The sequence below is a fragment of the Eucyclogobius newberryi genome, unplaced genomic scaffold, assembly GCF_026437365.1.
Source record: "Eucyclogobius newberryi isolate DKJ021-1_F unplaced genomic scaffold, fEucNew1.0.hap1 SCAF_23, whole genome shotgun sequence".
Taxonomy (NCBI): domain Eukaryota; kingdom Metazoa; phylum Chordata; class Actinopteri; order Gobiiformes; family Gobiidae; genus Eucyclogobius; species Eucyclogobius newberryi.
This window is the reverse complement of record NW_027315868.1, coordinates 72,024-97,749: the sequence shown is the minus strand read 5'-3', so window position 1 is coordinate 97,749 and position 25,726 is coordinate 72,024. Positions and strand designations below refer to the sequence as shown.

General features: G+C 44.1%; 2 protein-coding genes across 2 annotated transcripts; one reads left to right on the top strand and one right to left on the bottom strand.

Annotated features, from left to right (window-relative positions):
- Positions 1-868: 868 nt before the first annotated feature.
- Positions 869-13,136, top strand: LOC140372453 (ubiquitin-conjugating enzyme E2 R2-like). Its single transcript, XM_072459550.1, has 6 exons — positions 869-1,408; positions 7,825-8,015; positions 9,255-9,341; positions 9,408-9,505; positions 10,774-10,908; positions 12,849-13,136. Exons 2-6 carry the CDS (start codon positions 7,839-7,841, stop codon positions 13,093-13,095), a joined length of 744 nt encoding a protein of 247 aa, XP_072315651.1. The 5' UTR covers positions 869-1,408; positions 7,825-7,838; the 3' UTR covers positions 13,096-13,136.
- Positions 13,137-21,226: 8,090 nt separating this feature from the next.
- Positions 21,227-23,361, bottom strand: LOC140372446 (bis(5'-nucleosyl)-tetraphosphatase [asymmetrical]-like). Its single transcript, XM_072459545.1, has 2 exons — positions 22,969-23,361; positions 21,227-21,610 (listed from the first exon to the last, which is right to left on the bottom strand). The coding sequence occupies exons 1-2, from the start codon at positions 23,078-23,080 to the stop codon at positions 21,294-21,296; spliced, it is 429 nt and encodes a 142-aa protein (XP_072315646.1). The 5' UTR covers positions 23,081-23,361; the 3' UTR covers positions 21,227-21,293.
- Between the last annotated feature and the right edge of the window lie 2,365 nt (positions 23,362-25,726).

Below are 25,726 nucleotides of genomic sequence, written 5' to 3'. Positions count from 1 at the left end.
GCCTCTTGCTGGTGCCAGAGTCAGGCCTCCTGCTGGTGCCAGAGTCAGGCCTCCTGCTGGTGCCAGAGTCAGGCCTCTTGCTGGTGCCAGAGTCAGGCCTCCTGCTGGTGCCAGAGTCAGGCCTCCTGCTGGTGCCAGAGTCAGGCCTCCTGCTGGTGCCAGAGTCAGGCCTCTTGCTGGTGCCAGGGTCAGGCCTCCTGCTGGTGCCAGAGTCAGGCCTCCTGCTGGTGCCAGAGTCAGGCCTCTTGCTGGTGCCAGAGTCAGGCCTCCTGCTGGTGCCAGAGTCAGGCCTCCTGCTGGTGCCAGAGTCAGGCCTCATATTGTACATAGAATAAACAGTATTACGACTGTAATTCATTTTTTAACTACTTATTTTACAGGAATTCACTGCAATGTTCTTCACTTTATTGTGCTCAAAAAACTACATAAAATACAATGAAACACAGATCTGTGCCAAAACAAGACATCAGTATATTTATAACTTATTTATGTTTGAGCTCTTTATCCGTGCATCACATTTGTCCTTGAGCCTTTGAATCTCTCTCTGTTCAATAACATCTTATTCAGAACGTTCATAATTGTATGATTATGTCAGGAACACCAGGTGCCACAGGGGGCGCTAGAGGGAGTGCCTTTGTGTCCATTGGCAAGACATTGGCCGGTGTGCAATGGCTGGTGGTGGTGGGAGGGGCCGATGGCGCAGATTAGCAGCCTCACTTCTGTCAGTCTACCCCACGGCAGAGACAACTGCACATGTACCGCTAATGTGATTATCTATAGTTTTGTTTGTGTTTAAAATATAGAATAAAGTGTTCTTGTGCTCGGGAGCGCGCACGTCACGTCCTGCGTGTTACGTGCAGCGGACACGCGCAGTAGCCGGAAGCGTCGACGAAAGGAAAATAAAATCGATCGAAGCTCCAAAAGAATCCCGCGTTTGAAGCTTTTGTGTCACATTTTCTGTCAAAGTGTCACATCTGAAACAACACGGAACATTTAGATGGACAAAAGCGCCGCGGAACCGAGCGGACAGCGGCTGTTTGTGCGCCGTGTTCCCCGTGAGTGAAGCTGACGTGTGGGCAACTTCAGCCCCGGACAAACGTAAACAACAGCTGTGTCCGAGCCGAACCGAGCCGAGCCAAACCGGGCCAAACCGAGCCAAACCGAGCCAGCGGCGGACAGCGAGGCCCCGGGTTCAGCATGACCCAGCACGGACACTGAAACACGGTCTGTGCCCCGTCACGAGCCGCAAACAGCCCCGGAGAAGAAGCGCCTCGCACCCGGGGAAAGAAGAGAGCAGCAGCCGCCGAACGAAGCCCCGAGCCCCGCGTCCGAGCACCGAGCACCGAGGCCCGGCCACCATGAGCCGCTGATCCGCCTCTGAGCCACGGAAGAGCGCGGACACACGGAGGTAAGCGGGCTTTTCGGGGCTCTTTTCACACAAAGGCCCCGGAAAAGAGGAACAGGAGCTGCGGGCCACGCCGCTGTCATGTCCGCTCACACTTTGTTTACCACATAACATTCAGCACCATTCAGACAGGACTTCAGCCTCTAATTACTCAGGAATTCACCCTAGAACTCACTCTCTAATTCACCCTAGAATTCACCCTAGAACTCACTCTCTAATTCACCCTAGAACTCACTCTAATTACCCAGGAATTCACTCTCTAATTCACCCTAGAACTCACTCTCTAATTCACCCTAGAATTCACCCTAGAACTCACTCTCTAATTCACACTAGAATTCACCCAGGAATTCACTCTAGAATTCACCCTAGAACTCACTCTAAGTACCCAGGAATTCACTCTCTAATTCGCCCTAGAATTCACCCTAGAACTCACTCTAATTCACCCTAGAACTCACTCTAGAATTCACCCTAGAACTCACTCTAATTACCCAGGAATTCAGCCAGGAATTCACTCTCTAATTCACTCTCTAATTCACTCTCTAATTCACCCTTGAATTCACCCTAGAACTCACCCTAGAATTCACATTTGAATTCACCCTAGAATTCACCCTAGAACTCACTCTAATTCACCCTAGAATTCACTCACCCTAGAATTCATCCTCTAATTCACCCAGGAATTCACTCTCTAATTCACCCTAGAATTCACCCTAGAATTCACCCTAGAACTCACCCTAGAACTCACCCTAGAACTCACCCTAGAATTCACCCTAGAACTCACTCTAATTCACCATAGAATTCACACTAGAATTCACCCTAGAACTCACTCTAATTCACCCTAGAATTCACCCTAGAACTCACTCTAATTCACCCTTGAATTCACCCTAGAACTCACCCTTGAATTCACCCTAGAACTCACCCTAGAATTCACCTTTGAATTCACCCTAGAATTCACCCTAGAACTCACTCTAATTCACCCTAGAATTCACTCACCCTAGAATTCACCCTCTAATTCACCCAGGAATTCCCTCTCTAATTCACTTTCTAATTCACCCTAGAATTCACCCTAGAACTCACTCTAATTCACCCTAGAATTCACCCTAGAATTCACCCTAGAATTCACCCTAAAACTCACTCTAATTCACCCTAGAATTCACCCTAGAACTCACTCTAATTCACCCTTGAATTCACCCTAGAACTCACTCTAGAATTCACCCCAGAACTCACCCTTGAATTCACCCTAGAACTCACTCTAATTCACCCTAGAATTCACCCTAGAACCCACTCTAATTCACCCTAGAATTCACCCTAGAACTCACCCTTGAATTCACCCTTAGAACTCACCCTAGAATTCACCTTTGAATTCACCCTAGAATTCACCCTAGAACTCAACTTACCCTAGAATTCACCCTCTAATTCACCCACGAATTCACTCTCTAATTCACTCTCTAATTCACTCTCTAATTCACCCTAGAATTCACCCTAGAACTCACCCTAGAATTCACCCTAGAACTAACTCTAATTCACCATAGAATTCACTCGAATTCACCCTAGAATTCACCCTAGAATTCACCCTAGAACTCACCCTAGAATTCACCCTAGAATTCACCCTAGAATTCACCCTAGAACTCACTCTCTAATTCACCCTAGAACTCACTCTAATTACCCAGGAATTCACTCTCTAATTCACCCTAGAATTCACCCTAGAACTCACTCTCTAATTCACCCTAGAATTCACCCAGGAATTCACTCTAGAATTCACCCTAGAACTCACTCTAATTACCCAGGAATTCACTCTCTAATTCACCCTAGAATTCACCCTAGAACTCACTCTCTAATTCACCCTAGAACTCACTCTAATTACCCAGGAATTCACTCTCTAATTCACCCTAGAATTCACCCTAGAACTCACTCTCTAATTCACCCTAGAATTCACCCTAGAACTCACTCTCTAATTCACACTAGAATTCACCCAGGAATTCACTCTAGAATTCACCCTAGAACTCACTCTAAGTACCCAGGAATTCACTCTCTAATTCACCCTAGAATTCACCCTAGAACTCACTCTAATTCACCCTAGAACTCACTCTAGAATTCACCCTAGAACTCACTCTAATTACCCAGGAATTCAGCCAGGAATTCACTCTCTAATTCACTCTCTAATTCACTCTCTAATTCACCCTTGAATTCACCCTAGAACTCACCCTAGAATTCACGTTTGAATTCACCCTAGAATTCACCCTAGAACTCACTCTAATTCACCCTAGAATTCACTCACCCTAGAATTCATCCTCTAATTCACCCAGGAATTCACTCTCTAATTCACCCTAGAATTCACCCTAGAACTCACCCTAGAACTCACCCTAGAACTCACCCTAGAATTCACCCTAGAACTCACTCTAATTCACCATAGAATTCACCCTAGAATTCACCCTAGAACTCACTCTAATTCACCCTAGAATTCACCCTAGAACTCACTCTAATTCACCCTTGAATTCACCCTAGAACTCACCCTTGAATTCACCCTAGAACTCACCCTAGAATTCACCTTTGAACTCACCCTAGAATTCACCTTTGAATTCACCCTAGAATTCACCCTAGAACTCACTCTAATTCACCCTAGAATTCACTCACCCTAGAATTCACCCTCTAATTCACCCAGGAATTCCCTCTCTAATTCACTTTCTAATTCACCCTAGAATTCACCCTAGAACTCACTCTAATTCACCCTAGAATTCACCCTAGAATTCACCCTAGAATTCACCCTAGAATTCACCATAAAACTCACTCTAATTCACCCTAGAATTCACCCTAGAACTCACTCTAATTCACCCTTGAATTCACCCTAGAACTCACTCTAGAATTCACCCCAGAACTCACCCTTGAATTCACCCTAGAACTCACTCTAATTCACCCTAGAATTCACCCTAGAACCCACTCTAATTCACCCTAGAATTCACCCTAGAACTCACCCTTGAATTCACCCTTAGAACTCACCCTAGAATTCACCTTTGAATTCACCCTAGAATTCACCCTAGAACTCAACTTACCCTAGAATTCACCCTCTAATTCACCCACGAATTCACTCTCTAATTCACTCTCTAATTCACCCTAGAATTCACCCTAGAACTCACCCTAGAATTCACCCTAGAACTAACTCTAATTCACCATAGAATTCACCCTAGAACTCACTCGAATTCACCCTAGAATTCACCCTAGAACTCACCCTAGAATTCACCCTAGAATTCACCCTAGAATTCACCCTAGAATTCACCCTAGAACTCACTCTCTAATTCACCCTAGAACTCACTCTAATTACCCAGGAATTCACTCTCTAATTCACCCTAGAATTCACCCTAGAACTCACTCTCTAATTCACCCTAGAATTCACCCAGGAATTCACTCTAGAATTCACCCTAGAACTCACTCTAATTACCCAGGAATTCACTCTCTAATTCACCCTAGAATTCACCCTAGAACTCACTCTAATTCACCCTAGAACTCACTCTAGAATTCACCCTAGAACTCACTCTAATTACCCAGGAATTCAGCCAGGAATTCACTCTCTAATTCACTCTCTAATTCACCCTTGAATTCACCCTAGAACTCACCCTAGAATTCACGTTTGAATTCACCCTAGAATTCACCCTAGAACTCACTCTAATTCACCCTAGAATTCACTCACCCTAGAATTCATCCTCTAATTCATCCAGGAATTCACTCTCTAATTCACCCTAGAACTCACCCTAGAATTCACCCTAGAACTCATTCTAATTCACCATAGAATTCACCATAGAATTCACCCTAGAATTCACCCTAGAACTCACTCTAATTCACCCTAGAATTCACCCTAGAACTCACTCTAATTCACCCTTGAATTCACCCTAGAACTCACCCTTGAATTCACCCTAGAACTCACCCTAGAATTCACCTTTGAATTCACCCTAGAATTCTCCCTAGAACTCACTCTAATTCACCCTAGAATTCACTCACCCTAGAATTCACCCTCTAATTCACCCAGGAATTCCCTCTCTAATTCACTCTCTAATTCACTCTCTAATTCACCCTAGAATTCACCCTAGAACTCACTCTAATTCACCCTAGAATTCACCCTAGAATTCACCCTAGAATTCACCCTAAAACTCACTCTAATTCACCCTAGAATTCACCCTAGAACTCACTCTAATTCACCCTTGAATTCACCCTAGAACTCACTCTAAAATTCACCCCAGAACTCACCCTTGAATTCACCCTAGAACTCACTCTAATTCACCCTAGAATTCACCCTAGAATTCACCCTAGAACCCACTCTAATTCACCCTAGAATTCACCCTAGAACTCACCCTTGAATTCACCCTTAGAACTCACCCTAGAATTCACCTTTGAATTCACCCTAGAATTCACCCTAGAACTCAACTTACCCTAGAATTCACCCTCTAATTCACCCACGAATTCACTCTCTAATTCACCCTAGAATTCACCCTAGAACTCACCCTAGAATTCACCCTAGAACTAACTCTAATTCACCATAGAATTCACCCTAGAACTCACTCGAATTCACCCTAGAACTCACCCTAGAATTCACCCTAGAATTCACCCTAGAATTCACCCTAGAATTCACCCTAGAACTCACTCTCTAATTCACCCTAGAACTCACTCTAATTACCCAGGAATTCACTCTCTAATTCACCCTAGAATTCACCCTAGAACTCACTCTCTAATTCACTCTAGAATTCACCCCAGAACTCACCCTTGAATTCACCCTAGAACTCACACTAGAATTCACCCTAGAACTCACTCTAATTCACCCTAGAACTCACACTAGAATTCACCCTAGAACTCACTCTAATTCACCCTAGAATTCACCCTAGAATACATCCTAGAATTCACCCTAGAACTCACTCTAATTCACCCTAGAATTCACCCTAGAATACATCCTAGAATTCACCCTAGAACTCACTCTAATTCACCCTAGAACTCCCCCTAGAACTCACTCCAATTCACCCTAGAATTCACCCTAGAATTCACCCTAGAACTCACTCTAATTCACCCTTGAATTCACCCTAGAACTCACTCTAGAATTCACCCCAGAACTCACCCTTGAATTCACCCTAGAACTCACCCTAGAATTCACCCTAGAACTCACTCTAATTCACCCTAGAATTCACCCTAGAACTCACTCTAATTTACCCTAGAATTCACCCTAGAACTCACCCTAGAATTCACCCTAGAACTCACTCTAATTCACCCTAGAATTCACCCTAGAATACACCCTAGAACTCACTCTAATTCACCCTAGAACTCACCCTAGAACTCACCCTAGAATTCACCCTAGAACTCACTCTAATTCACCCTAGAATTCACCCTAATTCACCCTAGAATTCAATCACCCTAGAATTCACCCTCTAATTCACCCAGGAATTCACTCTCTAATTCACTCTCTAATTCACCCTAGAATTCACCCTAGAACTCACCCTAGAATTCACCCTAGAACTCACTCTAATTCACCATAGAATTCACCCTAGAATTCACCCCAGAACTCACCCTTAAATTCACCCTAGAACTCACCCTAGAATTCACCCTAGAATTCACCCTAGAACTCACTCTAATTCACCCTAGAATTCACTCACCCTAGAATTCACCCTCTAATTCGCCCAGGAATTCACTCTCTAATTCACTCTCTAATTCACTCTCTAATTCACCCTAGAACTCACCCTAGAACTCACCCTAGAATTCACCCTAGAACTCACTCTAATTCACCCTAGAATTCACCCTAAAACTCACTCTAATTCATCCTAGAATTCACCCTAGAACTCACTCTAATTCACCCTAGAATTCACCCTAGAACTCACTCTAGAATTCACCCCAAAACTCACCCTTGAATTCACCCTAGAACTCACTCTAATTCACCCTAGAATTCACCCTAGAATACACCCTAGAACTCACTCTAATTCACCCTAGAACTCACCCTAGAACTCACCCTAGAATTCACCCTAGAACTCACTCTAATTCACCCTAGAATTCACCCTAATTCACCCTAGAATTCAATCACCCTAGAATTCACCCAGGAATTCACTCTCTAATTCACTCTCTAATTCACTCTCTAATTCACCCTAGAACTCACCCTAGAACTCACCCTAGAATTCACCCTAGAACTCACTCTAATTCACCCTAGAATTCACCCTAAAACTCACTCTAATTCATCCTAGAATTCACCCTAGAACTCACTCTAATTCACCCTAGAATTCACCCTAGAACTCACTCTAGAATTCACCCCAAAACTCACCCTTGAATTCACCCTAGAACTCACTCTAATTCACCCTAGAACTCACCCTAGAACTCACCCTAGAACTCACCCTAGAACTCACTCTACTTCCCCCTGGTGTTCACGGCGCAGCTCTGACTCAGGTCCTCTGTGGCAGGTCAGAGAAGCGTCATGGCGCAGCAGGCCACGCCCAGCTCGCAGAAGGCTCTGATGGTGGAGCTGAAGTCGCTCCAGGAGCAGCCGGTCGAGGGCTTCAGGATCACGCTGGTCGAAGAGTCCGACCTCTACAACTGGGAGGTGGCCATCTTCGGACCGCCCAACACGCTCTACGAGGGCGGGTACTTCAAGGTCAGTGATGATGGCTCTGACCCTGACCCCTGCTCTGACCCTGGCTCTGACCCCTGCTCAGACTCTGACCCCTGGCTCTGACCCCTGGCTCTGACCCTGGCTCTGACCCTGGCTCTGACCCCGGCTCAGACTCTGACCCTGGCTCTGACCCCGGCTCTGACCCTGGCTCTGACCCCGACTCTGACCCTGGCTCTGACCCTGGCTCTGACCCCGGCTCTGACCCCGGCTCAGACTCTGACCCTGACTCTGACCCCGACTCTGACCCCGGCTCTGACCCCGACTCTGACCCCGGCTCTGACCCTGGCTCTGACCCCGGCTCTGACCCCGGGTCTGACCCCTGCTCTGACCCCGGCTCAGACTCTGACCCTGGCTCTGACACCGGCTCTGACACCGGCTCTGACACCGGCTCTGACACCGGCTCTGACACCTGCTCTGACACCTGCTCTGACCCTGGCTCTGACCCTGGCTCTGACCCCGGCTCTGACCCCGCCTCTGACCCTGGCTCTGACCCTGGCTCTGACCCCGACTCAGACTCTGACCCTGGCTCTGACCCTGGCTCTGACCCATATTGTGCATTTCTATCGCTTATTGGGAATTGTGAACCAGCGTGCACAGGAACAGTTTGGCCCCCGGGGGGCCGACTCTATAGCTTTTATATAGTGCCCATGCTCGTACACAGGTTTGAAAAACACCCCTAATCACTGACCTCCTTACCCCTGAAAATATACCCTTTTCACTGACCAAGCCCAAAAAAATACCCCTTTTCATTGACAAAGCCTGAAAATATACCCTTTTTCACTTTAAAAGTTAGAAAAGTGCACTGAAACATATTACCATAGTATTGTTATACAAATTTACAATTCAATGACATGAAAATTCTCAGAAATAACTTTATTTCAAACATATATACAAGTACACAATGATATTTATAGCAATGAGTTGTCAAAAAAACAGGTTCAGATCAAGATAGCTCACTGTATGTTCAAGCACATGAACATAACTCACATATGCAAGGCAGACATTTTATGTACAGATAGTTATTTAGCACATACAACAGTTTTTTAATGTACACAAGTTTCATAGCACAAATAAATATGTTTGTATAATATGATTTAGAGGAAGGACACATTCTGAACGTCCTATTACTCACTGATAGCTTTACCGTGACAAGTCAACAAACATTAGCATGCTAACAAACGTTATGCTAACGTTTGCTGAGTGTTTTCTCGTCTGTTTCAGGCTCATATAAAGTTCCCAGTGGATTATCCCTACTCTCCCCCGACCTTCAGGTTCCTCACCAAGATGTGGCACCCAAACATCTACGAGGTACTCTCTCTGTAGCATGTAGCTAGCCTGTTAGCCGCCGTGTCATGTGTTTAATCTGTGTGTCAGAACGGAGACGTGTGCATCTCCATTCTTCATCCTCCTGTGGACGATCCTCAGAGTGGAGAACTGCCTTCAGAACGCTGGAACCCCACGCAGAACGTCAGGTACGCCCTCTGGGACCGCCCTCTGGGACCGCCCTCTGGGACCGCCCTCTGGGGCCGCCCTCTGGGACCGCCCTCTGGGGCCGCCCTCTGGGACCGCCCTCTGGGGCCGCCCTCTGGGACCGTGAGATGTGATCATGTGACGTTTATCTGACTCTGAAACGCGTATGAAAAGACAGTTGCATTATTCATCACTAAATCTCTCTAGAAGTCACATATTTACACCTTTATTTAGTTAAAATGTCTTCAATAACATAAGATAACACTCCTTTAGTCATGATCATTACTGTGTCCACTCATTGGTCAATAAAGAACAAATGGGTCCATACTTTCAAGGGTCCATACTTTCAAGGGTCCATACTTTCAAGGGTCCATACTTTCAAGGGTCCATACTATCAGGGGTCCATACTATCAGGGGTCCATACTATCAGGGGTCCATACTATCAGGGGTCCATACTATCAGGGGTCCATACTATCAGGGGTCCATACTTTCAGGGGTCCATACTTTCAGGGGTCCATACTTTCAGGGGTCCCATACTTTCAAGGGTCCCATACTTTCAAGGGTCCCATACTTTCAGGGTCCCATACTTTCAGGGTCCCATACTTTCAAGGGTCCATACTTTCAGGGGTCCATACTTTCAAGGGTCCCATACTTTCAGGGTCCCATACTTTCAAGGGTCCATACTTTCAGGGGTCCATACTTTCAGGGGTCCATACTTTCAGGGTCCCATACTTTCAAGGGTCCATACTTTCAGGGGTCCATACTTTCAGGGGTCCATACTTCCAGGGGTGCATACTTCCAGGGGTGCATACTTCCAGGGGGGCATACTTCCAGGGGGGCATACTTCCAGGGGTCCATACTTCCAGGGGTCCATACTTCCAGGGGTGCATACTTCCAGGGGTCCATACTTCCAGGGGTCCATACTTCCAGGGGTCCATACTTCCAGGGGTCCATACTAACAGGGGTACATACTCTCAGGGGTCCATACTAACAGGGGTACATACTCTCAGGGACCCATACTAACAGGGGTACATACTCTCAGGGACCCATACTTAAATACCCAGACGTAAATAAACGGCGCGCCACAGAGTTTTGAACAGAATCAGAAACTGTAACGTTTGAGTCTTTGACATTTGAAGTATTCCGGCCCAAAGACACAGACGGCGTCTGAGCAGGTTCTGGTTGTTCTCTCACGTTGTGTGCGCCCTCTGCTGGACACGGGGCAGAAGTGTCCAAGCGGCCTCACGTTCAGCTTGTGTTTTTGTCCCAGGACGATTCTGCTGAGTGTGATCTCGCTGCTCAACGAACCCAACACCTTTTCCCCCGCCAACGTCGACGCCTCTGTGATGTTCAGGAAGTGGCGAGACAGCAAAGGGAAGGAGAAGGAGTACGCCGAGATCATCAGGTGACGTTCTACCTGAAGGTGTTGAGTTCAAGTCCTGGCCTCGAGCACACGAATGAAAAGAAAAGAAATATTGAGAAATGTGTTTACTAAAAAAATATGATAATTCTTTAGTCTGGTCAGTCTAAGGTCTCATGTGGAGGTCCGGTCTAAGGTCTCATGTGGAGGTCTAAGGACTCATGTGGAGGTCCGGTCTAAGGTCTCATGTGGAGGTCTAAGGACTCATGTGGAGGTCCGGTCTAAGGTCTCATGTGGAGGTCCGGTCTAAGGTCTCATGTGGAGGTCTAAGGACTCATGTGGAGGTCCGGTCTAAGGTCTCATGTGGAGGTCCGGTCTAAGGTCTCATGTGGAGGCCCGGTCTAAGGTCTCATGTGGAGGTCCGGTCTAAGGTCTCATGTGGAGGTCCGGTCTAAGGTCTCATGTGGAGGTCCGGTCTAAGGTCTCATGTGGAGGTCCGGTCTAAGGTCTCATGTGGAGGTCCGGTCTAAGGTCTCATGTGGAGGTCCGGTCTAAGGTCTCATGTGGAGGTCCGGTCTAAGGTCTCATGTGGAGGTCCGGTCTAAGGTCTCATGTGGAGGTCCGGTCTAAGGTCTCATGTGGAGGTCTAAGGACTCATGTGGAGGTCCGGTCTAAGGTCTCATGTGGAGGTCCGGTCTAAGGTCTCATGTGGAGGTCCGGTCTAAGGTCTCATGTGGAGGTCCGGTCTAAGGTCTCATGTGGAGGTACGGTCTAAGGTCTCATGTGGAGGTCTAAGGTCTCATGTGGAGGTCCGGTTTAAGGTCTCATGTGGAGGTCCGGTCTAAGGTCTCATGTGGAGGTCCGGTCTAAAGTCTCATGTGGAGGTCCGGTCTAAGGTCTCATGTGGAGGTCCGGTCTAAGGTCTCATGTGGAGGTCCGGTCTAAAGTCTCATGTGGAGGTCCGGTCTAAAGTCTCATGTGGAGGTCCGGTCTAAGGTCTCATGTGGAGGTCCGGTCTAAGGTCTCATGTGGAGGTCCGGTCTAAGGTCTCATGTGGAGGTCCGGTCTAAAGTCTCATGTGGAGGTCCGGTCTAAGGTCTCATGTGGAGGTCCGGTCTAAAGTCTCATGTGGAGGTCCGGTCTAAGGTCTCATGTGGAGGTCTAAGGTCTCATGTGGAGGTCCGGTCTAAGGTCTCATGTGGAGGTCCGGTCTAAGGTCTCATGTGGAGGTCCGGTCTAAGGTCTCATGTGGAGGTCCGGTCTAAGGACTCATGTGGAGGTCCGGTCTAAGGTCTCATGTGGAGGTCCGGTCTAAGGTCTCATGTGGAGGTCCGGTCTAAGGTCTCATGTGGAGGTCCGGTCTAAAGTCTCATGTGGAGGTCCGGTCTAAGGTCTCATGTGGAGGTCCGGTCTAAGGTCTCATGTGGAGGTCTAAGGTCTCATGTGGAGGTCCGGTCTAAAGTCTCATGTGGAGGTCCGGTCTAAGGTCTCATGTGGAGGTCCGGTCTAAGGTCTCATGTGGAGGTCCGGTCTAAGGTCTCATGTGGAGGTCCGGTCTAAGGTCTCATGTGGAGGTCCGGTCTAAGGTCTCATGTGGAGGTCCGGTCTAAGGTCTCATGTGGAGGTCCGGTCTAAGGTCTCATGATGTGGAGGTCCAGTCTAAGGTCTCATGTGGAGGTCTAAAGTCTCATGTGGAGGTCCGGTCTAAAGTCTCATGTGGAGGTCCGGTCTAAGGTCTCATGTGGAGGTCCGGTCTAAAGTCTCATGTGGAGGTCCGGTCTAAAGTCTCATGTGGAGGTCTAAAGTCTCATGTGGAGGTCCGGTCTAAGGTCTCATGTGGAGGTCCGGTCTAAGGTCTCATGTGGAGGTCCGGTCTAAAGTCTCATGTGGAGGTCCGGTCTAAAGTCTCATGTGGAGGTCCGGTCTAAGGTCTCATGTGGACTTGAAGGTTCTGCTCTCACATCCGTGCTTCGTGTGTCCCACAGGAAGCAGGTCCTGTCGACGGCCGCAGACGCTGACCGCGACGGCGTCAAAGTGCCCCGGACTCTGGCCGAGTACTGCATCCAGACCCGGGTGCCCTCCCAGGACTCCAGCTCCGACCTTCTCTACGACGACCTCTACGACGACATGGAAGAGAGCGAGGAAGACGAGAGCGACGGAGAGAGCGTTGGAGGAGCGCAGGGAGGAAGGGTTTATGAAGACCAGGACGACTCTGGGAACGAGGACTCATGATGGAGAGAAGAGGGGGAGGGACGGGGGGAGGGAGGGAGAGAGGAGAGAGGGAGGGAGAGAAAAGAGAGGAGCGAGAGGATGGCAGGGAGGAAGGGTTTATGAAGACCAAGACGACTCTGGGAACGAGGACTCATGATGGAGAGGGAGGAGAGAGGAGGAGAGGAGGAGAGGAGGAGAGAGAGAGGAGGAGAGGGAGGAGAGAGGGGGGAGGGAGAGAGAGAGGAGGAGAGAGGGGGGAGGGAGAGAGGAGGAGAGAGAGAGGAGGAGAGGGAGGAGAGAGGGGGGAGGGAGAGAGAGGAGGAGAAAGGAGAGGGAGGAGAGAGGGGGGAGGGAGAGAGGAGGAGAGAGCGAGGAGGAGAGGGAGGAGAGAGGGGGGAGGGAGAGAGGAGGAGAGAGCGAGGAGGAGAGGGAGGAGAGAGGGGGGAGGGAGAGAGGAGGAGAGAGCGAGGAGGAGAGGGAGGAGAGAGGGGGGAGGGAGAGAGGAGGAGAGAGCGAGGAGGAGAGGGAGGAGAGAGGGGGGAGGGAGAGAGAGAGGGGGGAGGGAGAGAGAGAGGAGGAGAGAGGGGGGAGGGAGGGAGAGAGGAGGAGAGGGAGGAGTGAAGAAGAGAGGGAGGGAGGAAGAGGAGAGGGAGAGAGGAGGAGAGTCTTTGTTTGAGGCGGAGGAACGACTCCAGGTTTGTGAAACAGGAGGAGCAGATCTTTTCAGAACGTTCCATTTGAAGTTTTCATCTTGACCGTTTGCCTTAAACTGCAGCGATTGAAACTGCTGACATTCTCACTCTGACATTCTCCCCCGGACGCTCTCCAATCTGACAATCTCGCTGGCGCTCTCCCTCTGTCGTTCTCCCTCTGTCGTTCTCCCTCTGTCGTTTTCCCTCTGGCGTTTTCCCTTTGACCTTCTCCCTCTGGCGTTCTCCCTCTGTCGTTTTCCCTCTGGCGTTTTCCCTCTGACCTTCTCCCTCTGGCGTTTTCCCTCTGGCGTTCTCCCTCTGGCGTTCTCCCTCTGGCGTTTTCCCTCTGGCGTTCTCCCTCTGGCGTTCTCCCTCTGGCGTTTTCCCTCTGGCGTTTTCCCTCTGGCGTTCTCCCTCTGGCGTTCTTCAGTCATGATGAATAAACATCATTCTGGAGGGTTTATATTCAGATTTGCAGGATTCTTCTCTAAACAAACCAAATAAAATCACTTGATGGAGAAGCCTCTGCTCTCTTTGGTCATCCTCTCTGCTCAGGTCATTCTCTCTGCTCATGTTCTGTTTGGTCATCCTCTCTGCTCAGGTCATTCTCTCTGCTCATGTTCTGTTTGGTCATCCTCTCTGCTCAGGTCATTCTCTCTGCTCATGTTCTGTTTGGTCATCCTCTCTGCTCAGGTCATTCTCTCTGCTCATGTTCTGTTTGGTCATCCTCTCTGCTCAGGTCATTCTCTCTCTCTCTCTCTCTCTCTCACAAAAGGTCAAATGTTCTTTCTGGAGGTTTAAACTCTCTTTTCACTCAAACCACAGACTTTGAGGTTTAGTGTTTTCTCTCTCGCTGGTTTCAAACTGATGGACGAAGAAGTTTAGAACTGTAGGACCTGAACCAGGACTGGACCAGGACTGGACCAGTACTGCGTTCACACTTGGTATTTGGTCTTAAATTGAGCCAATTTTAGTCCTGTTGAGGACATGGTTCTGGTTCTGGTCCTGGTTCAGTCTTGGTTCCTGGTCCCTGGTCCCTGATCCCTAGTCCAGGTCCTGGTCCTGGTCCGATTACATGTGTTTTCTGCTTTTGTGTGACTCTTGTTTTAAATATTCGCTGCACCAGGACTTTTTTGGTGCAAGTTTAAGATTTAAAAAACTCTGGACGAATCGTTTTCAAATCTGGAGATAAACTTTACAATCAGCTCTGGAACTCTTGAACTCTGGAACTCTGGAGCTCTGGAGCTCTGGAGCTCTGGAGCTCTGGAACTCTGCTGACGTTTCCAACGCCAAAAACAGGACGTTTTGGTGGAAGTGTCTGACGTGGCGAATGCATGAGATTTTTGAAAAACTGCAGATTTGTGGATGTAAACGCGTGTTTTTGCCTTTTAAGGAGAGTTAAAATTGTGTAATTTCATGTTTTGTTTGTTTTGTTTTGAAATGTGTGGAATTGTCTCGAGTTAAACCTTCTCTCATTATCAGCCAATATTTCTGAATAAAAGCCTCAGTTTGCCACACGGAGCCAGTGTCACTCACGTTTAACATTCACGCTGTCTTAGAAAGGCCCTCAAGGACCAGCCGGAGCTGGAGTTTGATTAAAGTTCAGTCGATGAAAAGGCCATGATTTCATTGACTCAAACTAAGAAAACACCAATAAAAGTATCGGGTCACAACAGCGACAGTGAAAAACAGATTAAACTATGTTCATAGGGACATTTCCCAGCGTCCAGTGTCCTTAGACAAATGTCTCAGTCGCATTAGTCTCATTATCGTCACATAAGTCTCATCATCACATTATAGTCTCAACGTCACATAGTCTCATTATCACATCATAGTCTCATTATCGTCACAATATAGTCTCATTATCATCTCATAGTCTCATTATCGTCACATCATAGTCTCATCGTCACATCATAGTCTCATTATCGTCACAATATAGTCTCATTATCATCTCATAGTCTCATTATCGTCACATCATAGTCTCATCGTCACATCATAGTCTCATTATCGTCACAATATAGTCTCATCGTCACATAGTCTCATTATCGTCACAATATAGTCTCATTATCATCTCATAGTCTCATTATCGTCACATCATAGTCTCATCGTCACATCATAGTCTCATTATCGTCACAATATAGTCTCATCGTCACATAGTCTCATTATCGTCACAATATAGTCTCATTATCATCTCATAGTCTCATTATCGTCACAATATAGTCTCATTATCGTCACATCATAGTCTCATTATCGTCACACTATAGTCTCATTATCGTCACAATATAGTCTCATCGTCACATCATAGTCTCATTATCGTCACATTATAGTCTCATAGTCTCATTATCGTCACACTATAGTCTCATTATCGTCACACTATAGTCTCATTATCATCTCATAGTCTCATTATCGTCACATTATAGTCTCATTATCGTCACATCATTGTCACATAGTCTCATTATAGTCTCATGATCATCTCATTATAGTCTCATCGTCTCATTATCGTCACATCATAGTCTCATCGTCACATCATAGTCTCATTATCGTCACAATATAGTCTCATCGTCACATAGTCTCATTATCGTCACAATATAGTCTCATTATCATCTCATAGTCTCATTATCGTCACAATATAGTCTCATTATCGTCACATCATAGTCTCATTATCGTCACACTATAGTCTCATTATCGTCACACTATAGTCTCATTATCATCTCATAGTCTCATTATCGTCACATTATAGTCTCATTATCGTCACATCATTGTCACATAGTCTCATTATAGTCTCATCGTCACATTATAGTCTCATGATCATCTCATTATAGTCTCATCGTCTCATTATAGTCTCATCATGTCGGTGTAATCCCTCATTCGTCCAGGCGTGTTCCATTGTAGAAAAAACTTCTATCCCTTATGTCTCTGGCCTGTCGGAAAAACTGCAGAGAATTTTTAGACAACATGAAGTCCCTGTTTATTTCAAACCAGGAAACTAAGACAAAAACTGGTTCATCCTAAGGACAAGTTGCCGACTCAAAAACAGAGCAATGTAGTTTATTCGATCCAATGCAGTGAAGAAAGTTGAAAGAACGTTACATAGTGAGACTAAACAGCCTCTACACAAGAGGCTTTATCAGCACAGAAGACACTGGAGTTCAGGACCACAGGGCGCCGTGCATCTCCATCTTGAAGCCTCTAATCACTCGTTTGAAGACGGTGAGGTGAAGATTTGAAGCAGGAGAAAAGATGGTTTGAAAGAGGAGTGAAGGAAGCTATTTTTGTTAAAAAAAGAAAAACCTTCTTTAAACAGAAACGGAGGGCTAAGGTTTAATCTTCCTGTAGTCTACAATGGTATTCTGAACCCCTGGAGAGGTAGAGGACCAGGACCAGGACATTTAGATGCTAATCAGGTCCTCAGGGCGAGTGAGCCAGGGTCTCACAAAGACAAAGAGGATTCTAATAGCCCATTAAAGGGTTGAATAGGCTCGGTAGATACAAGGGGGGGAGTTTCTGTTGAAACAAACAACTCTTTCCTCTTCAGGAGGCTCCTCCCAATGGGCTGGACTTACCACAGAATAGTATAAATATCGGAGTTCTCGACCTAAATTCTTTTATTGACAATGACTCTTGGATGAAGTCGAAACGTCTAATTTTTCTAACTGAGTCCAGATGAAACAACTGAAGCTTTTTCTACAATGTCTCATTATCATCTTATTATAGTCTCATTTTCATCACATTATCGTCTCTTTATAGTCTCATCGTCTCATTATAGTCTCATTATCGTCACATCATAGTCTCATTATTGTCACACTATAGTCTCATTATCATCTCATAGTCTCATTATCGTCACACTATAGTCTTATTATCATCTCATAGTCTCATTATAGTCTCATTATCATCTCAGTCTCATTATCGTCACATTATAGTCTCATTATCGTCACATCATAGTCTCATTATAGTCTCATCGTCACATTATAGTCTCATAGTCTCATCGTCACATTATCGTCTCATCGTCACATTATAGTCTCATTATAGTCTCATCGTCACATTATAGTCTCATTATCGTCACATCATAGTCTCATTATAGTCTCATCGTCACATTATAGTCTCATAGTCTCATCGTCACATTATCGTCTCATCGTCACATTATAGTCTCATTATAGTCTCATCGTCACATTATAGTCTCATTATAGTCTCATCGTCACATTATAGTCTCATTATAGTCTCATCGTCACATTATAGTCTCATTATAGTCTCATCGTCACATTATAGTCTCATTATAGTCTCATCGTCACATTATCGTCTCATAGTCTCATTATTGTCTCATTATAGTCTCATTATCGTCTAATTATTGTCACATTATCTCATTATAGTCTCGTTATTTTCACATTATCATCTCATTATCGTCTAAATATTGTCACATTATCTCATTATAGTCTTGTTAATTTCACATTATAGTCTCATTATCATCTCATTATTGTCTCATCGTCTCATTATCATCTTATTATATTCTCATTTTCATCACATTAGTCTCATTATCATCTCATTATAGTCTCATTATCGTCACATCATAGTCTCATTATCGTCACACTATAGTCTCATTATCATCTCATAGTCTCATTATCGTCACATTATAGTCTCAATGTCACATTATCATCTCTTTATCGTATCATTATCGTCACATTATCATCTTATTATAGTCTCATTTTCATCACATTCTAGTCTCATTATCATCTCATTATAGTCTCATTATCGTCACATTGCCATGTCTTTATTGTCTCATCGTCTCATTATAGTCTCATTATCGTCACATTATAGTCTCATTATCATCTCAGTCTCATTATCGTCACATTATAGTCTCATTATCATCTCAGTCTCATTATCGTCACATTAGTCTCATCGTCACATTATCGTCTCATAGTCTCATTATCGTCTCATTATAGTCTCATCATCACATTATAGTCTCATTATTGTCACACTATAGTCTCATTATCATCTCATAGTCTCATTATCGTCACATTATAGTCTCATTATCATCTCATAGTCTCATTATCGTCACATTATAGTCTCATCGTCTCATTATAGTCTCATTATCTTCACATCATAGTCTCATTATAGTCTCATTATCATCTCATAGTCTCATTATCGTCACATACATTATAGTCTCATTATCGTCTCATAGTCTCATTATCGTCTCATTATAGTCTCATTATCGTCACATCATAGTCTCATTATTGTCACACTATAGTCTCATTATCATCTCATAGTCTCATTATCGTCACATTATAGTCTCATTATCATCTCATAGTCTCATTATCGTCACATTATAGTCTCATTATCATCTCATAGTCTCATTATCGTCTCATTATAGTCTCATCATCACATTATAGTCTCATTATTGTCACACTATAGTCTCATTATCATCTCATAGTCTCATTATCGTCACATTATAGTCTCATTATCATCTCATAGTCTCATTATCGTCACATTATAGTCTCATCGTCTCATTATAGTCTCATTATCTTCACATCATAGTCTCATTATAGTCTCATTATCATCTCAGTCTCATTATCGTCACATACATTATAGTCTCATTATCGTCTCATAGTCTCATTATCGTCACATTATAGTCTCATCGTCTCATTATAGTCTCATTATCTTCACATCATAGTCTCATTATAGTCTCATTATCATCTCATAGTCTCATTATCGTCACATACATTATAGTCTCATTATCGTCTCATAGTCTCATTATCGTCTCATTATAGTCTCATTATCGTCACATCATAGTCTCATTATTGTCACACTATAGTCTCATTATCATCTCATAGTCTCATTATCGTCACATCATAGTCTCATTATCATCTCATAGTCTCATTATCGTCACATCATAGTCTCATTATAGTCTCATTATCATCTCATAGTCTCCTTATCGTCACATTAGTCTCATCGTCACATTATTGTCTCATAGTCTCATTATAGTTTCGTTATTTTCACATTATCATCTCATTATTGTCTCAGTCTCATTATCATCTTATTATAGCCTCATTATCATCACATCATAGTCTCATTATAGTCTCATCGTCACATTATAGTCTCATCGTCACATTATAGTCTCATTATCTTCTCATAGTCTCATCGTCGTCTCATTATTGTCACATTATCATCTCATTATCGTCTAATTATTGTCATATTATCATCTCATTATAGTCTCATAGTCACATTATCATCTCTTTATCATATCATTCTCGTCGCATTATCATCTCTTTAGTGTCTCATCGTCTCATTATAGTCTCATTATCACATTATAGTCTCATTATCATCTCATTATAGTCTCATTATCATCACATTATAGTCTCATTATCATCTCTTTATTGTCTCATCGTCACATTATCGTCACATTATAGTCTCTTTATCGTCTAATTATTGTCACTATTGACATTTACGTTTAACATTTACGCTGTCGTAGAAAGGCCCTCAAGGACCAGCCGGAGTTTGATTAAAGTTCAATGAAAAGGCCATGATTTCATTGACTTAAACTAGTATGAAACTAGAAACTAGAGTATCAATACTTTTTTTTTTCTTAATTTTTTTTATTTTGTATTGCTCAAAATCACAACAGCGACAGTGAAAAACAGATTAAACTGTGTTCATAGGGACATGTCCCAGCGTCCTTAGACAAATGTCTCAGTCACATTAGTCTCATTATCGTCACATTATCATCTCATAGTCTCATTATTATCACATGCTCTGACTGGAACTCTAAACCAGGACTAAACTCTGGAACAATCATTTTGGGGCTCAGTATTTGTGTAAATCAGATTTGAGCTAAAGAGTAGAGTAATTATTAATGCTTTATTTATCAGAGCTCATGTTTTTTTCGTTTTTCTGTAGAAACATTTCAAACGGTGATGTCACCAAACTAAAGATTCAAACTCAGACTTCAATTTCTAACTCTATTATCAATTATTATTGAAACTCATTTTAAAGTGCTCTTTTTTAGCTTATAGACAAAAGACTGACATTTTCTACACTAAAGAATTGTACTTTCTTTATTAAACCCTGATTCGTATCGTCACATTAGTCAGATTATCATCACATCGTCATCTCATTATCATCACATTATCATCACATTATCATCTCATTATCATCTCATTATCATCACATTATCATCTCATTATCATCTCATTATCATCACATTATCATCTCATTATCATCTCATTATCATCTCATTATCATCACATCATCTCATTATCATCACATTATCATCACATGATCATCACATTATCATCTCATTATCATCACATTATCATCTCATTATCATCTCATTATCATCTCATTATCATCTCATTATCATCTCATTATCATCTCATTATCATCTCATTATCATCTCATAGTCTGCTCAAGATGATTCTCAAACTGTAAATGTAGTTCTGTTTATGTGATTTCCAAACTGCATTTGGCAGCTCTGATGGTCCAGGCCTGGACATATCTGGACATATCTGGACATATCGTTCCTTCAGACTTGGCTGGTCACTCGTTCCTCTTCAGCACAAAGTGGTGCGCCTCCCGCAGCGTCTCCTGGATGTCCGAGTACTGGACCAGAGCGCAGGCCTGGTCCAGCCCCGCCCAGCGGAAGGCCGTGTGCTCCGGGGACAGCGTGACGGTCGTGTGCGGGTCGCGGAGCTCGGCCAGCCAGTACAGCACGTCTTTGGATCGACCGCGGACCTCGTAACGAAGCGTCTGCAAGAACCCGTCCACCACAGAGAGCTGCTCAAGGCCCAGACCCGCCTCCTCCTGCGTTTCTCTGAGAGCCGTGGTCAGGTCGTCCTCCCCAGGGTCAACGTGTCCTACAGCGAGAACAACACCAGAGTGAGGGTGATCTACAGAAGGACCTGATCTACAGAAGGACGTGATCTACAGAAGGACGTGATCTACAGAAGGACGTGATCTACAGAAGGACCTGATCTAAAGAAGGACGTGATCTACAGAAGGACGTGATCTACAGAAGGACGTGATCTACAGAAGGACGTGATCTACAGAAGGACCTGACCGACAGAAGGACCTGACCGACAGAAGGACCTGATCTACAGAAGGACGTGATCTACAGAAGGACCTGACCTACAGAAGGACCTGATCTACAGAAGGACGTGATCTACAGAAGGACCTGACCTACAGAAGGACCTGATCTACAGAAGGACCTGACCTACAGAAGGACCTGACCTACAGAAGGACCTGACCGACAGAAGGACCTGATCTACAGAAGGACGTGATCTACAGAAGGACCTGACCTACAGAAGGACCTGACCTACAGAAGGACCTGATCTACAGAAGGACGTGATCTACAGAAGGACCTGACCTACAGAAGGACCTGACCGACAGAAGGACCTGATCTACAGAAGGACGTGATCTACAGAAGGACCTGATCTACAGAAGGACCTGACCTACAGAAGGACCTGACCTACAGAAGGACCTGACCTACAGAAGGACCTGATCTACAGAAGGACCTGACCTACAGAAGGACCTGACCGACAGAAGGACCTGATCTACAGAAGGACGTGATCTACAGAAGGACCTGACCTACAGAAGGACCTGATCTACAGAAGGACCTGATCTACAGAAGGACGTGATCTACAGAAATACGTGATCTAAAGAAGGACGTGGTCTACAGAAGGACGTGATCTAAAGAAGGACGTGATCTACAGAAGGACCTGATCTACAGAAGGACGTGATCTACAGAAGGACGTGATCTAAAGAAGGACGTGGTCTACAGAAGGACGTGATCTACAGAAGGACCTGATCTACAGAAGGACCTGATCTACAGAAGGACGTGATCTACAGAAGGACCTGATCTACAGAAGGACCTGATCTACAGAAGGACGTGATCTACAGAAGGACCTGATCTACAGAAGGACCTGATCTACAGAAGGACGTGATCTACAGAAGGACCTGATCTACAGAAGGACGTGACCTACAGAAGGACCTGATCTACAGAAGGACGTGATCTACAGAAGGACCTGATCTACAGAAGGACGTGATCTACAGAAGGACCTGATCTACAGAAGGACGTGATCTACAGAAGGACCTGATCTACAGAAGGACGTGATCTACAGAAGGACCTGATCTACAGAAGGACGTGATCTACAGAAGGACCTGATCTACAGAAGGACGTGATCAGGGTCAGGGGTCTGGGGTCTGGATCTGGTACCTTTGGGTGGGGTCCAGTGGTGTTCTCCGTAGGACGTCTGCAGCAGCAGGAACTCAATATTTTCAGGAGGAAGACGACGAAATATGATGAAGCCACAGGCTCGCAACGCCATCTCCTGGACTGGACCGGCCTGGACGGGCCTGGACTGGACGGGCCTGGACTGGCCCGGCCTGGACTGGACCGGCCTGGACTGGACGGGCCTGGACTGGACGGGCCTGGACTGGACCGGCCTGGACTGGCCTGGACTGGACTGGACTGGACTGGCCTGGACTGGACTGACCTGGCCTGGACTGGACTGGCCTGGACTGGACTGGCCTGGACTGGACTGGACTGGCCTGGACTGGACTGGCCTGGACTGGACTGGACTGGACTGGCCTGGCCTGGACTGGCCTGGGTGCTGAGGAACCTGGGCCACAAAGAACAAAGTTTCATTTTTCAAAAACTGCCCTGGAACATTAATTTTATCTTGATACAGTCACCTCTCCACAGATCTGTCCTGTAACTTGGCCTCGTGGTGCCACCTGCTTGTCTCCATGGAGATAAATAAACTTAATGACATAATGTGGGACATTCCAGGTAAAACAATAATGTCTCCATGGAGACAAACCAGGCTGCAAAATAGACGGGGGCCCGGGGCCCGTAGCCCCTCAAATTGCCGGCGGGCACGGGGTTTGAATCAGGACTTTTTTAGACAGGGGCCCCCCTGGTCCCCAACTTTGAAAATCTATTTCTCAGCCTGCAAACAGATGGCAGAGAAGCTACAGAGAAGCTACAGAGAGCAGCTTTAAAGATGTGAATGTTTCCTCTCAATTCAGTGAAGATAAGACTAAACCCGGCACCGGATCTAAACGATAATATAATACATCCATGATCTAAACCCGACACGGGACCCGGACCCGGACCCGGACCCGGACCCGGACCCGGACCCGGGACAAACGCGCTCCAGACGCGGTTCAGACTGCGCATGTTCCGTTCCGATGCGGCGCTAACAGTGTTTTCTTTGTGTGAATAAAAACGGCTCTAAAACATTTCATATTTATATTAGACTTTCATTTACTGTCACTTTGTTCAAACTGTTCTGAACGAAAACGTGAAACAAACTCACGGCGTTTCCTGCGGTGCGCACTTAAACTGTGTCCCACTGAAACACGCTCAGACCGACAGTTCCGCCTGCATTTGAGATCTTTTAACTTCACACTTGCATAAAGTGTAAAGTGCATAAATGTATAAAGTGTATAAATGTATAAAGTGCATAAATGTATAAAGTGTATAAATGTATAAAGTGTATAAAGTGTATAAAGTGCATAAATGTATAAAGTGCATAAATGTATAAAGTGTATAAATGTATAAAGTGCATAAATGTATAAAGTGCATAAATGTATAAAGTGCATAAATGTATAAAGTGCATAAATGTATAAAGTGCATAAATGTATAAAGTGCATAAATGTATAAAGTGCATAGATGTATAAAGTGCATAGATGTATAAAGTGCATAGATGTATAAAGTGCATAGATGTATAAAGTGCATAGATGTATAAAGTGCATAGATGTATAAAGTGCATAGATGTATAAAGTGCATAGATGTATAAAGTGCATAGATGTATAAAGTGCATAGATGTATAAAGTGCATAGATGTATAAAGTGCATAGATGTATAAAGTGCATAGATGTATAAAGTGCATAAATGTATAAAGTGCATAGATGTATAAAGTGCATAGATGTATAAAGTGCATAGATGTATAAAGTGCATAGATGTATAAAGTGCATAGATGTATAAAGTGCATAGATGTATAAAGTGCATAGATGTACAAAGTGCATAGATGTACAAAGTGCATGAATGTATAAAGTGCATAAATGTATAAAGTGCATAAATGTATAAAGTGCATAAATGTATAAAGTGCATAAATGTATAAAGTGCATAAATGTATAAAGTGCATAAATGTATAAAGTGCATAAATGTATAAAGTGTACAAATGTATAAAGTGCATAAATGTATAAAGTGCATAAATGTATAAAGTGCATAAATGTATAAAGTGCATAAATGTATAAAGTGCATAAATGTATAAAGTGCATAAATGTATAAAGTGCATAAATGTATAAAGTGCATAAATGTATAAAGTGTATAGATGTACAAAGTGTATAAATGTATAAAGTGCATGAATGTATAAAGTGCATAAATGTATAAAGTGCATAAATGTATAAAGTGTATAAATGTATAAAGTGCATAAATGTATAAAGTGCATAAATGTATAAAGTGCATAAATGTATAAAGTGCATAAATGTATAAAGTGCATAAATGTATAAAGTGTATAAATGTATAAAGTGCATAAATGTATAAAGTGTATAAATGTATAAAGTGCATAAATGTATAAAGTGCATAAATGTATAAAGTGCATAAATGTATAAAGTGCATAAATGTATAAAGTGCATAAATGTATAAAGTGCATAAATGTATAAAGTGCATAGATGTATAAAGTGCATAAATGTATAAAGTGCATAAATGTATAAAGTGCATAAATGTATAAAGTGCATAAATGTATAAAGTGTATAGATGTATAAAGTGCATAAATGTATAAAGTGCATAAATGTATAAAGTGCATAAATGTATAAAGTGCATAAATGTATAAAGTGCATAAATGTATAAAGTGTATAGATGTATAAAGTGCATAAATGTATAAAGTGCATAAATGTATAAAGTGCATAAATGTATAAAGTGCATAAATGTATAAAGTGCATAAATGTATAAAGTGCATAAATGTA